The sequence below is a fragment of the Cyprinus carpio genome, chromosome B25 (genome assembly GCF_018340385.1).
Source record: "Cyprinus carpio isolate SPL01 chromosome B25, ASM1834038v1, whole genome shotgun sequence".
Taxonomy (NCBI): Eukaryota; Metazoa; Chordata; class Actinopteri; order Cypriniformes; family Cyprinidae; genus Cyprinus; species Cyprinus carpio.
In genome coordinates, this window is record NC_056621.1 from 8428372 (window position 1) to 8444550 (window position 16179).

The 16179-nt window shown below is 34.9% G+C and overlaps 1 protein-coding gene across 2 annotated transcripts in view; it reads right to left on the minus strand.

The window, feature by feature from the left end:
- LOC109078130 (low-density lipoprotein receptor-related protein 5-like) overlaps window positions 1-16179 on the minus strand; it is a 66270-nt gene that overhangs the window by 14700 nt on the left and 35391 nt on the right. For both annotated transcript variants that reach the window (XM_042753449.1, XM_042753450.1), the window contains 3 exons: window positions 4123-4339; window positions 2583-2872; window positions 716-942 (listed from right to left, as the gene is read on the minus strand). In XM_042753449.1, coding sequence (XP_042609383.1) covers window positions 716-942; window positions 2583-2872; window positions 4123-4339 — 734 coding nt within the window. The remainder of the gene's footprint in view (window positions 1-715; window positions 943-2582; window positions 2873-4122; window positions 4340-16179) is intronic.

Here is a 16179-nt window from a genome sequence, read left to right on the forward strand (position 1 = left end):
TAAAATTAATATGTATCCGTTTATAAATAAAGTAATTCATAAAAAAAGAAAAAGAATAAAGAATTAATAAATGTTTAGTCTAGCTTCAGCAAAAGCTTGTATGATAGGTCAAAACCTAAAAGATTAGCGAGGCTGAGCTGCCAATGTTAAACAATACAAAAATGTTACTTTTCCCCCCATCGGGTAAGCAAGCAGTGAAAAGCACACCTAACCAGCCCCTCAGCCCACTCAATACACCACTGAGTCAACACCTCTCAGTGTTAAGGTGAGAAGAGACAATGCTGAAGAATGCGTTGGCTAATAGAGGCAGTCGTGCCTCAGAAGCCACAGGAATGCCTGCTGGGCGCTGGAGGACATGACTTCACTCCTCTGAGCCACATGCAGCGGCTGCGGCATGTTGGCACTTGTCTTCTGCCACACATACAACTCGATGCCCTGAGGACACGCTGTAATACCAATGAGTGTGTCTGTGTTGGAGTATGAGGGCGTTAAATCAGATCTTTAACTAGTGGTGATCATTGAGTAGCATACTTCCAGAGGGCTACAAAATGTAGGAAGCCTACGGTTCACCAAAACATAAGCGGATGGGTGAACACGTGAACACTAAACAGTGTGCATGCAACATGGTTAAAGTGATATGCAATGAATTTAAGGGGGGGTGGGGGTGTAGCTAAATGAATCAGACCAGGACGGATTTTAAAGCTAGTGTTCCTACCCACTGGCAGGATCCAGAGCAAGAGAGCGAGGGTTATCCAGGTCTTTGCAGACCAGCACTTGTCGGTACTGGCCGTCCAGACGGGCCACTTCGATACGGTTGGTGCCGGTATCAGCCCAGTAGAGGTTTCGACCCATCCAGTCCACAGCCATACCCTCTGGATAGTCCAGGCCAAACTCAATGACCGGTTCCACCAAACTGCCATTCATGAAGGCTCTGCTGATAGTCTAAACAAGAAAAGCCATCAAGGAAGTGACTAAATACTCAAGCTAAGAGTATTATTAAAAAAATATACACACACACACAATTGTGCAACTGTCACAAACTTTGTAAAAAGCCCAAAAGGCTATTTAAGATTATTAGTTAAGCAAGCTGCTACATGCTACTGCTAAAAATGTAAATCTTATTTGCCACCGGCCCACCGGTGGGCCTGTTGGCGCTCTTTTTTTCATTGTCACATATCTTAGTAATACTCATAACTTACATATCACTTGAAAACCTAAAACCTCAAAATTCATTCTGTGAAAAACATTTTGAAATCGGACATTGCGTTACCATGGAAATGTTATTTTAATATCTTTTGTCAGTCTCCTTCCCCTTAGTGGGTGGAGTCAGGTGTCATATTACAGAATCAAAACTTTTTATAATCTTGACAAAATACATATCGTCGGAAAGGTCTAAGTCTCAAGATTCTCAAGGTTATTTTGTGATATATGTAATATTGACAGAGATATTTAGACATTTGTGACAGAAAAATGCATTTAAAAAATTCAATGGAGTTTTGATGGCACCCGGTGGCTGTTTGTGGTATACCGCCCTGAATAAAATTTCTCAGGAACCTCAATTTTTTATATCAACTTCAAATTTGGAACATAACTTATTTAGACATAAAGCTTTCATTTTATAGCAACTTTGGATTCAAAAATATTAGAAAAATGGTACAGTGCATTTTCTTAACAGTAAATTTAAACTTCTTTAACTTTTTGATACTTTAATATTTTTAAATGATTCCATGTCTGCAATAATCTGCAGATTGATTTCTTAAAAACAGAGTCCAACCTTAGGTCTGTATTCCAAAGTGTCCATGAATTATAACAGTTTAAGTTTGAATAGTGCACTTTCACATCTATATTCAAAAATGGGGGGTGGCACTTAAAGGGTTTATATATACATTTAAATGGCATAAAATAATAAAATGCTTTACAAACATGACATTAAAATATATAACATTAATTAATTATTGTCACAAAATTAAAAAAAAACGGTTAGCCCTTCAGAGCTTTTAAAACTGAAATTAGCCACTAACTGCTAATGTTAAAAGCCTCAATGCTGCTTTGTAACAGATATTTTAGAGCATATTTAAAATGGTTTTCTTGTCTCAGTATCATATAAGAACAGCTCAGAATTTACATGCTGGTCCGACATGGTTTATGCTGGTTAGTGATGATTTAGCTGATGGATTAGTACTGCCATACTGTTCACCAGCCCAACACTTCTAAATATCTTCTTATAACCATTCTTATTGTTTTACAATGAAAGATAATGTTATTTTAAAAGTGCAATACAAATGTAATCATCACAAAAATGGAAGAAGACAGGCTGCTTTAGACCTTTTGAGGTGAAACATCTTGGACTTCTTTCCCACTGACGTTTTAAATCTGAGCGCAACAGCTGCTTTGGGTTAGAAGCTGATGGCATCGTTTTATCATCCTCCAGTGCGGAGGTAAAAATCTACAGCTAAACTTTTCAGAATCCTTGGTTTACTTTTACTTTGATTTTAATGTACAATTGCTCACTCAAAATGTCACAACGTTCTTTTTTCAGATACACTGAAAAAGATCAGGATTGACACAATAGTAGTCGGTACCTTGGTGATGACATCGGTCCAGTAGATCCTGTTTTCCAAAACATCAAAGTCCAATGCGGTGACCTCCTTGACCCCGGTGAGCGGGATGGGCACGTCATTGCTGTTGGTGCCCAGAGAGATGCTGCGTATGTCAGCACGGTTGGTGAAGAGCAGGAACGCTTCTGGAACCACACAAGTGCGCAGATCACTCAGCAACTCCAAGCCCATGGGGCAGGCGCAGCTTAGACCCGGAGGCCGATGGAAACACAGGTGACTGCAGCCGCCGTTGTTTTCTGCACAGCCGTTAGTGCCTGAACACACACAAATGGAGATCTATGGATCAGCTTCATGGACATTGGACATTGATCTCACAGTGATATAGTGTTGCTGTTTGAAGTCCTCCTATTAGTTTTGTGGCAGAAATAATTTTTTATTAAATTAACCTATTTATAAATTAAATATTACACAAATATAATTCTGTCAGGACCACTATGGTCAAAATGATTGACACTTAGCATACAGTTTGGTTTGGTGGTATGTTTCTGTTCTGGGCAAAAACTCCCTGCACATCCATGCAGCCTATCATGAATGAGCAGGGAGAGCAGCAATAATAACCCCGCAAGGGTAAACAGAACAGTACAAAGCAGATATCATTCATGTACTTAATGATATTTAAGTGTAACACATTATTCAAGATAAAAGGAGTCTGATTCAATGAGGAATATCAGAAAGACAAGTCCTGACTGTGGAGAAAGGAGGAGCTGGGGATGGAGGAGGGTAATTTGCTCCTGAGCAAGCAAAAAAGGGTAGATGTGATCAGCTGCATCAGCCGATGCAAGCTTGACTCACGTGACCTGCCAGAACTAATACGCTTAATAAATATTTCCAATATCAAATAATAAAAAAAATCTATTATATCTATTGTAATTTGTATTTATCAGTGTTATTTTAGTACAACTTTTACACTATATACTAGTATTTATTATTTCAGCTTTTTTTTCTTGTTTTTAATAGTTTGAGTACAAGTTATTTAATAAGGTATTTATAAAAAATTTATTAAAATGAATTATTCTAAACACTTTAACATCAATATTTTAAAATAAATGTATTATTATTACAAATATATTTGTTCATAAGTATGAATCAAGTCTAAAATATCAAATACAATCAAATAAATAATTTTTGTTTAACATATCAAATAAATAATAATTGTATTTAGCATATTACATATCTTAGTAAGTAATTTACTAAGATTTCAGGGGTATTTAAAATGAAAACAATTCAAAGGTGTTCCAGGTTTGACAATTTTTGTCCAGATTTCTAGAAGAATCAATAATTAGCAAAGATCACTGGATATGATAAACATATAGTATTTCACAGCTATGCATCTTAATATGTAATCACGCAATTAATAAAAAAAGTAACTAGTTACTAAAAAAGTAAATACATTCTAAAATGTAATCCAGATTACATGTAATCAGTTACTACACAGTACTGCATTCGGTTCTGATTTTCAATGTACCTTTCAGGTCAGAATAGTATTAAAAGTAAGAGGTCTTACCAAAGGTCTCCGAGACTTTTGTGGCTTTGAGACCCATGAGGTCAGGGAGCTGCTCGACGATGACCTCACGTGTGGCGTTGGCGATGTGAACTCTTTCGATGCTCCTCCTCTGCCAATCCGTCCAGTAGATATACTCTCCCAGCAGCGTAAAACCAAAGATATGAGGTAGTTTGTCCTCTAGAATGGTCATCCTATTAGTGCCATCCACATTAATGACCTGTGAAAAAAAAAAAAAAAAAAAAAAAAAAAAAAAAAATCAATAAGGTTTTGTCCCTGGTCACCATTCATCTTCACAGCATGAACATCTCCTTTTGTGTTCCACGTAAGAAAGAAAAGTATTACAATACATTAGGAAGAGAAGTTTTTATGTTTAAATGAAATAGGCCTATCTCTTTAAGAAAATTGACAATTGTAGGTGGTTAGATCAAACAATTTCAATTAACAGCAGAAAACAGGAAACAAATGAACAAATCAGCCTGGATCTGTTTACGTTCGCCAAACAGCTGTACACCACATGCACCATTGGACAGATCTCCAAATACTCAGATATTTGAACTGCCATAATTGCAGTATCCTAATCCAAACCAGCTAGGATTTCCCAATTGTGGAAAAAAAATCCCCAACCAAATATGTAACTGCCAAAAGAGTAGCTATTTTAAGTCATTACAGAGTACGCAAGCTTGAGCATGACTCTTTGAATCTCTACGCTTAGTGTTTTTTTTCACTCAAGAAAGGCTACACAATCATTCCTATTTCAGTGAACGTGACAAAATAAGATTCCAGTCGCAAGGGTTGCATTACAGGGAGGAAAATAACGCAAACTGATATAGGGAGTGGAGCCAGGACATGCCTGAATCTTAAAAAAAAGAGAGGGAGAAAAGCAAGAGAAAGTGACAGATGGGAGGTTGAAACCAAGTGGGTTGCTGGGAATTGAGTTTGTTTCTGAAAAGGTTGCAATTACCGTTTCTGGAAACCGTCCTGACATTACTACTTCTCAAAATAGACGGCTTTCCATTTTTCACATTTAGCGAACGGGTGTCAGTTGCAGAAAATGCTACCCACCTAATCAAATACATTCTGGAAAAAGCTTGAAACGGGCGAAATACTGGAAGGAAAAACCTCGAAAGCTACTAGCTTTATCCAGGCTTATTACGAAGGCCTGCAACTGATCCGAGTTCAAACACTTGCTTTCTCTTTCCAATACCAGAAAGCACCATTCATTGAATTCATGTTGATAAAAGAATTTCATTTTATTATATATTTAATACATGTAATGTACTCATCATGAAGTCATTACTGGAAAGCATCCATGCTTTTTATGTTGCAAAAGCTGTTGGGAGTTTTTGACATCCTATACCTGTGCAATCAGACACTAAGAAATGCAGAAGGCTTTTTTTTTTTTACTATTTTCAAACCGCCTGCAGCCAGATGTCTTTGTTTGCCGAATGAAACCCATGACAAGTTTACTCTATCATGTCTTCTTCCTGAATGATGAATGAGATTATAAACGCTCAAACGAGCGGGTCAAGATTGAGTGACGGGCGTATTAATGCAGCATATTGTTTCTGGGTAAAGTAGCTCTCCGAACAAAGACTTCCTGTGCGCTGTCTTTCCCAACCCAGAGTTCTTCCTGTGAGGACTGGTGGAGGGGGTTTTGGGATTGGAGCGGCTGCCAGGGAAGGGTGTCCACCTGATTTATTTCTGTAATGAAGGCCTGCGGAGTGGCTGACTCTCGGTCTCAGTAAAGAAAGCAAGAAGAGAGACGGAACAGAAATAAGTGCACATTATTTTAAATTGGCACCTTCCTTTCTCAGTAATTTCAGCACTATGGTGGAATCTTGTGGGGGGTTGGGAGGGAAACTGTATATTTGCCACCTCTGAGAAGGCAAAGGCTATGTTGGAAGTAGCATACGACCATACTATGTACAGTATTTTAGCGGAATGTAGTATGCATACTGTGCAAAACCCAGATAACATACTAATTTTGCAAAAAATACTAAATTCAGAGCAGAACCAACTGCATTAAGTACACGCATCCATTTTGAGAGTGACAAATAAACATAAAATATAAAAATGTTCTTCTCAACATTTAACAAGAGATTTTGACAAGTAATGAGGTCAAGCAGAACCAAAACTTTCAATTTTATATTCCATATCTTCTCACACACTATAACAAATATCAGAATATACTCCCTAAATAAACATGAAATGTGTTATTAGTAGGGCTGTGAATTTTTGGGTAGACAGCGATTTGATTCGATTCGATTCACGATTCATAGGTTTTCGATTCAATTCAAGAACGATTTTTGGTCATTTAGAATGATTCAATTCAATTCGATTCGATTATAACGATTCGATTCTGCATTCTTAAACTGCATTCACAGGATTATTTAAATGCTTCCCCTAAATTCTTTAAATGCTTAGCCCCGGGGGAAATTACACAGCAGCCTTTATGGTTACAGAACCATAGGTTAGAGAGAAGGAAAAAAAACACTTTTGTCCATTGCTAGATGCTAGTTTAATGATTCTATGGCATGACATGGCATATGTAAAAAATTATGTGAGCCAAGATTTTAAAAAAGAGCTTTAAAAGTATCATGCATAAGCTAACATTTATATATGTATGTATGTATGTATGTATTATTTTAATTATTATTATTATTTTTTTTACAAGGAATTATTTTCTTATCTATTACTTTGAATTTGCTATAAGAAATCAAATACACTGCTGGATAAAAAAATAAATCATTTGTAATCTATAATTTTTTCCTAATGGCAATTTTATGATTGTGTTATATACTACAAACATTTATTTAAATTTTCTGCACTTAATAATGTTGATTTTATGATTTATAGTTTGGTTGATGTTATAAATGATATGTCAATTAGCACTGCATCATTCATAAATTTAATTTATTTAATTTTTTTTTTTTATTAACGTTTCATCAGTTCCTTCTGCTTTTTATTCAGATTAGCTGCATTTATAGCCTGGCACGTCTATGAGCGGGAAATCACTTCTTTTTTAGTGCGAAAACTTCTTTATCTCATTTTCGTAAAATAAAATGCTATAGTATTTAACTTTTCCTCTCCATCGGCGAACGATGATTCTGAAAGAAAACGCCCCCAATGTCTGTTTGCTAAAGCAACGAACACTACTTTCATGCATCTGATTATCAGATAAACCTTGCGCTCTTATTTCAAGGTTTTTGTTAATGCTGTGGTTATTTTAACAGTTTCCTTCGTAAATTCGGTTCAACAACATTGTTAAAACACATTTATCATTCAATGGAACTGTGCGTATGCTTTAGACACTTACATTTCTCCTCCGTCCATGCAATAAATACGCAGATTTCGACTGCTCAGGTAACGCTGTCGGTAATATGCCGAAAGTAAAACTACTTCACTTCAGCATTACTGGCCACGAGTCCTTAGGAGAGATCACACATCAGCTGCTCAAAAAAGTGCGAGCGGTAAATAGAGGAGCGCGTGAAGGAGAGATGCGAGGCACGAACATTGTTCAAGGTATCCATTAATTCATGCTTGAAGTAATTTAATATGTATATATTTTGAAAGCATTGAATCACTATAGAAATCGTAATTAATTCAATTCTTAGCGTTTTAAATTGATTACAGTCCGAAATCGTCGATTCATGATTCAAAAATCATGTTTCAAGATCGATGCATATGCATCGTCATGGTTTGTAATCGATGCATCGATAAAACGAGTGATATATATAAAATTCTCCCTAAATAAAAAAATATGCTAAAATAATATTATAAAATATCTAACAATCTGTCTGTCTATCTATCTATCTAAAAATTGCATATATATAAATAATAAAAATATATATACATACACGTTTACACATACATAATTAAATTTATTATTTGTGTGTTTTTATACATGTACACAAATTGAAATTTAGATTAAAAATAAAAATGAATAAGAAGGATTGTATTATGTAGTATTTTAGATGTGATGACCTATAAAATAATCATATTAATTTCCACTGCTCAGGGTGTGTGTTCACGGTGTGTTCACTTCTCACTGCTGTGTGTGTACACTTGGATGGGTTAAATGCAGAGCACCAATTTCGAGTATGGGTTACCATACTTGACAAATGTCACGACTTTCACTTCACTTTTAAGATGATATCTGGATTAGAGCTGCACAATTAATCGAATTTCTAATCGCGATTACAAGTATGGATGCCACAATTACGTAATCATTCAAAGTGACAATTAATCGTTCAAAGTCCACTTATGTTATTCTACATGCTGAAGATTCATTTTTTTTCTTTCTACATGTTATCTTAAGGGTGTTTCCCATTATTTTAATTTTAGTTTTAGTATAACATTATAATACCATTCATATTTTAACTTTTAATAATTTAAAGAAACTAATCCGATGTATATACTTGACATTTGAGGCTTAATACTATAGAAAAGCACTAAAAGTTTTTCAGTTAGAGTGTTTTCAGCTTATTTTCATATAAAAATACAGCATGCGGCTGCATCAAACAATGGTATAAACATCATTCAATGTAAATTGTGATAATTGTAATTAATCATCGCAATTACAATTTCAAGGGAATAATCGACAATTATGACATAAATTAACGTTTGTTTCATATTGCACACTGTTTCACATATTACTTAAGATTAATAATAAAAAAGGTTTACTTTTCCAACATTGTGTACATATACTGCTTTTTATTAAAAAAATGGCACACAGTATATACTAGACCTATGCATGCAGATACTACATAAGCATTGCATACTGAACACAAATCACAGATGATTTCTTTAACAGAGAAGGAGGTGTTTTGGTACTTGGAGAAGGGAAAGAGATGTGAAGGGAAGTTGAAGCTGTTGTGAAAACCTCCTCTTTCCTCACAGTTTGAGACAGCGGAGGCGCTGACACTCTGGAGGAATGCTAACAGACACAGACTGTGGGCTGAAACCACAATGGTACATTTTTCTTACACTCCTCCTAACACATAGATGTCTCGAGGGTTTAAACCAGGCGCCTTCCTGCAGGATGCAGACTTTTCTCAACCCTAGAGAAAAGGTTAGAGGCCTACAGCACTGCAGAAGCATGATGAGATTGGCCAGAACTTACACCATTGCTATATCACAGTACCACCACAATACTTTTTTTTCCTAAGGAGAACATGCGTTTCAAGCTGCCTTCTGTCTTCTAAAAAGGCCACAACAGGGTTTTCAACGGAGGAGGGGCCCCAGACAACAAAAGTGTTTGGTTTTTCCCACCTCCTTCACAAAGCCATTGACACATGACGTGACAAAACGGTGTTTCTATGGCACCCATGCAGAGCAGAGACACAAAACACACCCATGGACCTTCCTGGAGGCCTGTCAGCCATCTTGTTTGTTACCAAAAACATAAAAAAATATTAAGCACCACAACTGATAAAAAAGAAATGATTCATGAACACCAAATCACCATATTAGAATGAATGAAAGATCATGTGACACTGAAGACTGGAGTAATGATGCTGAAAATTCAGGTTTGCCATCACAGGAATAAATAATATTTTAAAATCTATTAAAACAGAACACAGTTATTTTAAATTAGAAAAATATTTCACATTTTTACTGCTTGTCTTAACTGCATTTTTGATCAAATAAATGCAGCCCTAGAAAGCAAAATAGACTTATTTAAAAAAATACTACAACCTGACTCTACCGTTTTAAAGGGTTACTCCACCCCAAAATGAAAATTTTGTCATTAATCACTTACCCCCATGTCGTTCCAAACCTGTAAAAGCTTCGTTCATCTTCGGAACACAATTTAAGATATTTTGGATGAAAACCGGGAGGCTTGTGACTGTCCCATTAACTGCCAAGTAAATTACATTGTTGAGGTCCAGAAAAGTATGAAAAGTATCATCAGAATAGTCCATCTGCCATCAGTGGTTCAACCGGAACGTTGCGAAGTGACGACAATACTTTCTGTACGCAAAGAAAACAAAAGTAATGACTTTATTCAACAATTAGTCTCCTCTTTGTCTCTCCGCATCACCGTAGCGCCATTTTGGAGAATATGAGCAGTACGCAGGCAGCGTATGCTCATCTGTGCCAGACGCGAGTTATGTAAATACAAAATAAATATAACTATATTCTGTTACAGTTACTGAGAAAAAAATGTGTCATTAAATTAGTTACTTATGAAAATGTTAACAATTACTAATGGGGTTACATCTGAATATTTTCACACACATACAGATTTCATTTATTTCTTTCTCAAATTGCATGGACTGCTCTAAAATATGAGAAACCAATGTTTCAGGAGTTTAGGACACAGAATAGGCCATGCTTATTTGATTTCAATGAATGATTTTAAATCAGTATTTAACCTCAGAATGATCTCAACGTAAAAAAAAAGAAAAAGCGGTGCTAAAACTGATTTTGTGGTGGCTGTGTTCTAAAATTACATTTTTATCATTTTAATTCAAGTGACAGAGGATTTTGAATGTCTGACAGGAATAAGTGTTGAATACTACTTTAAGGTTAACCCTGCCTGGTTTAAGTGTTTGACTGAAATGAATAATAAAGCAATAAAGTAATTGAAATAGTTACACTACTTATTACATTTTAAATAGGGTAACTTGTGTAACTATTACATTTCCAAAGTAACCTTCCCAGCACTGCTTTTAAGGTTTAGGCCTACATGGTTTTAAACACACATTGTTTTCTCAAGCTTCAGAACAAAAAAGCAAGGTTTGGCCCAATTTTCCCACAGCCGCCTTTAAGTGAAATAGGAATTCTTTCCACTTGTGTAATCAGGAGTTTTATTGGATGGCATACCTTGCCGACATCTGTTTCCCCTTTTCTGCACAGCGTTGGACATTGTTCCTCTTGCACTGACCCCTCCTGTCCACTCCACCACTGCATCCCAGCAGCATTCCTCAAATCCCGTTCTACAAACTCAAACTAGCTTGCTCGTTTCTGCGGGAGTTGAGTGAAAGGGAAAGGGTGGAGTGCTACAAATCTAATTCAATGATCTCTTGCAAAACCATACATGTTTGTTCAAATTCAAGTTCAAGTTTGCAACTGATCAATTTAGAAGCCCAGCGAAGTTTCTGGAGTATTTCTGGAGTGTTTAAGTGGGATGGGACAGTGAAATGAGGGGAAACTGACTGGGGGAAGGTGAGGCCCAAAGAAACGCATGGCTGCCAGTACACACAGAGGCTGTGTGTGTTTAAGGAGCGGCCAGCTGCCGAACCCCCTTTAGAACCCGGCAAACACAGGAAGGTCTCTGGAGGTCACCCAAACACACAAAAGCAGGCACTGGGGGGACTGAAGACTGAGATTTTAGATACAATGCTAAAAACTAGTAGTACATAGAACACTAACAGAGTAGCTGAATGTGCTTGCGGTGTAGCTAACAGGAATGAAGAAGTGCAAAAATAACTAAATCAAGTAGTTAAAATAGTTCTTTATATTTTCTGAAAATATATCTTTTAGTTATTATATATCAATAAGCTTAAATAAACAAATAAACAAATAATTGCACATTATTTATAATAAAAATGATTATGTATAAATACATATATGATAAAAATTGAAATGTAAAAATATTAAGCAGCTTTTTTCAACATGGATATTTATAAATTTTGACAGTAGCTTTTTAAATGAGAATTTTTGTTTGAATTGGTTTTCATGTGACGCTGAAGACTGGGGTAAAGATGCTGAAAATTCAGCTTTACATCACAGGAATAAATTACATTTTAAAATATATTCAAAAAGCAAAGTTATTTTAAAATGTAATATTTTACAACATTACAGTTTTTACTGATTTTTAAATCAAGTGGATGCAGCCTTGTTGAGCAAAAGAGACGTAAAAAACTCTTAAAATTAAACCCAAACTTTTGAAGCAGTTGTGTGTGTATATATGCTAAATAATTAAAATAATATTTTTTTTCAAATAAAAGAATTAAAAAAAAAAACAAATAATGATCCTTGTGGTAATTTCAATATTTTTCACACTCCTAAATTCACAGCCTGTCTAATAAATTGTACCACAAAAACTTGCACTTTGATAGTCCTCCTGTCAGCAGGAGTCTTTCTTCTCGCCTTCAAAAATGCTATTCATTTTTTAGAGAGACAATTAGACATGGCCATCGAAATTGAAAGAGGGTGTGCCTTTTTTCTCTTTGACTGCCTTTTTTCGCTTCACCGAGACTTATGTGCTGAGAAAACAGAGTGCGAACCCTAATTTTTATGAGGAAAAACATAAAAAGTACACAACAAAGACCCCCAAAAAAGTCTCATCAATAACGACAAAAAGTCAAGACGCTGAGTTTTTTTTTTCTTCAAAGCCAGATTGTAAAGAGTGTCCTGGCACCAGGGTGCCATGCAAATTCAATATGAAGGCAAACGAGGTGACAGCATGGCCTCCGAAAACACAGAGCCATTGAAAAAGAGAGAAGGACACAACAGAATTAAATGAAGGCTGAGCTCATCAAAAAAACATTTCTATGTATAATACAGAAATGCTAAACTCATAAAGGCTGTTTAACGCATCAGGATTGCTTTTTGTAACTTTCATGGTGCGAGTGTCCTTTTAAGTGATTTTTAATGGTTTCACTCTATGCCAAAATATTTTATTATATTATTTATTTATTATTATATCAACAGAATAAAATGCATTAAAATTAAAACTATTTAAAAATCTATTTTAAAATGTATAAAATGTAAACATTTTACAAAATGTAGTTTACTAAATATTAAACTATTTTAACTATAATAAAAGTGAATTTATTAAATTACAAATTTTGCATAAATATGAAATATATTTATATAGACTTTATATATTTTGCTTATTATGTGTCAAACAAGACACTATCACTCACAGCAACATATAATTTGAGAAACTCACTGTAGATAAACTAGAATGCATTGTAATTTTGAGATAAGAGAGGGACATCTGTTTTCTTTGTTGTCCGTGGGATTAAAGTGTGTTCATGCATGAAAACAATTGGACAGCGCACGTGAAACCTTGTAACATAGAATATACACATCCACAATATAAAATCCTGCAAAATAACCTCCCCTTTCTGCGTGAGTTTTGAAACATCATACGATTTCACCTGAGGTTTGGCCAGCTCTTCTGACAGGCCGACTCAGCTGTGGATGATATTATCTTTTTATCTGTTTGCTTGTGTAGGCCAAGAACAGCAGAGCCCTAATTCAAACAGAATGATCGGCCGCTGCTTCTCTTTTTTTTTTTTTTTAAACCCAAGAGTCCAAATCCTCATGCCTCTCCGTTCTGCTCAGCGCTGCGTCTGCACTTCCTCTGACTTTGATAGAGCTCGTGGAGACAAGCGCTGAGAGTTTCCGATGAGAAGAGCTGGTGGATCAAAAAGTGAATGAAAGATGCGACTTGACGGTTGTGAAATTGCAAAAATATTGACTCATGTTCCTGCAGGTCATCTGCTCGCTGACGGATCCCACGGACTACTGGAGCCCTGAGAGGGAAGTTATCATTCCCATGGTCTCAACTGACAGCATACAACAGAAATCAGCATGTTAAACAGTCAGTCTCTAATATTTATTATAAGAGCCACATTTGAGACTTTTTTTGGATGTCTTGAGAGATAAAAGCGAAATTTAAATGATATTCTAAATATTTTATCTTGCCAAATAAGCTGTCTGAAGACAAAAACAAAAGATAGACCAATGTAAACAGAAATTTAAATTAAGTTACCATGTCAATTAACATGTTAAACACTAGTTTCATTGAGTCTGCGACGCTTTCAATTTGGACGTAATGCCTCTGAATCTTGCTGGCACCATCTCTGGATTTAAGGAGACACATAGACCAACCCCGCAAAAATGCTGGTATCCTGTTTACTCGATTCATAAACAGGCCAACATAAGTAAATACATCAACATCCGGTGGATATCTGACATGACTTTGAGATGGCCGACGCTTCTTTGGAAGGGAAAAATAATAATAATAAAAAAAAATAAAAAAAACACACACGCCCAGACTCGGGGAGTGGAGCTCTTATGTTTTGACAAAGAGCAGTAAGATGAGAAGGTCAGACAGTAGAGACGAAAGTATTCATCTTACCTAAACTGCCATAAATGCTACATTTCCGTTCATATAAATGTGACAGCAATGAAGCATCAAAAACAAATAAAACTCAATAATATTCTCTTTGCTCACACAAAAAAAGTAGTGAAATACAAATAAGAGATACACTGAGATAAATGTCAATGTTTATATCAGGGGTGGCGAGCTCCGGTCCTGGAGAGCCACAGCCCTGCAGAGTTCAGCTCTAACCCTAATTAAAACTCACCTGCCCGCAGCTTTCTAGTGACCCTTCAGACCTTGATGAGCTTGTTCAGGCGTGTTTGATTAGGGTTGAAGCAAAACTCAGCTCTCCAGGACCGACGCTTGCCGCCCCGGTTTTATATATATATATATATATATATATATATATATATATATATATATATATATATATATATATATATATATATATATATATATATATATATGTATATATATATATATATATATATATATATATATATATACTATATATATATATATATATATATATATATATATATATATAATATATATATATATATATATATATATATATATATGTATATATGTATATATATATATATATATATATATATATATATATATGATATATATATTTATATATATCGATATATATGCCTTTTATTATACAATATATGTATATGTTTTTTTTTTTATTTATTTGTATATGTATATATATATATATATGTATATGTATATATATATATATATATATATATATATATATATATATTATATATATATATATATATATATATATATATATATATATATATTATATATAAATATGAATATAAATATAAATATATTTTAGTGGTCGACCGATATTGTTTTTTTTTGACAGCTGATGCCGATATCATGGAAAGTAGAGGGCCGATAGCCGATATAAAGCCAATATAATATTTTTTATGTATTTTAATTAATATTTAAGAAATTTGAAATCATTTGACAATGGATTAAAAAATAAATGTGTAAAATAAACATACTTATGCTTTAGATGACAAAGTATTCTTCACAACTAGATAAATATTTAATAAAAATATAGTTAAAAAGGAAGTAAACACTGTAACCAAAAGGGCACTCAGTATTCTGGGAAGTTTGTGTGCATTGGGAATCATATTTTTCAATTAAAGCAAACGTAACAGTCATTTTACATTGAGCACACAGAGAAAATGACATGAATTTTAACGACGACAGCCAACAAGAGGGAGAATGTGAGCTGTGTGTGCTCAGACGCTGCCTTTCTCAGCACCGTCAAAATAAAAGTCCAGTCTGCCTCGAACACATCGGCCAAGCATAAAAACTTAGCGGCCGATGCCGATATTTGAAAAATGCCAAATATCGGCCGATACTGTATATCGGCCTTGGCGATATATTGGTCGACCACTAATATATACATATATATTAAATCATATGCGATACAAATTCTTTTGTTATCCACAACCCAACATACAATTCCTCAGTGTATGGAGGGATCATTCACCCGAAAATATAAATTGTGGTTCATCATATAAAGTGATTGTCATATCTCTTCACAATGCATGGATTAAACGGCTTAATACATTTTGGGTTTGGACCTTTTTGGTTATCTAGACTGTTAATAGATAGACTGAAACCTCTCAGGTTATTGTCATTTGTGTTTTGAAGCTCAGCTGAAGTCTTAAAGGGATAGTTCACATAAAAAAAAATGAAAATTCTTTCATTACCTAGACCTATTTACCCTCATGTTGTTCTAAACCTACCAGACCTGCACACAGAAAGTGTTCACGTAGCTTCATAAAATTAAGGTTGAACCACTGATGTCACATGGACCATTTTAACGCTATTCTCTTATAAACTTTTTGGGCCTTGAACATGATAGTAGCATTGCTGTCTATGCAGGGTCAGAAAGATCTTGGATATCATCAAAAATATCTTAATACTTGTTCCGAAGATGAACGAAGGCCTTACGG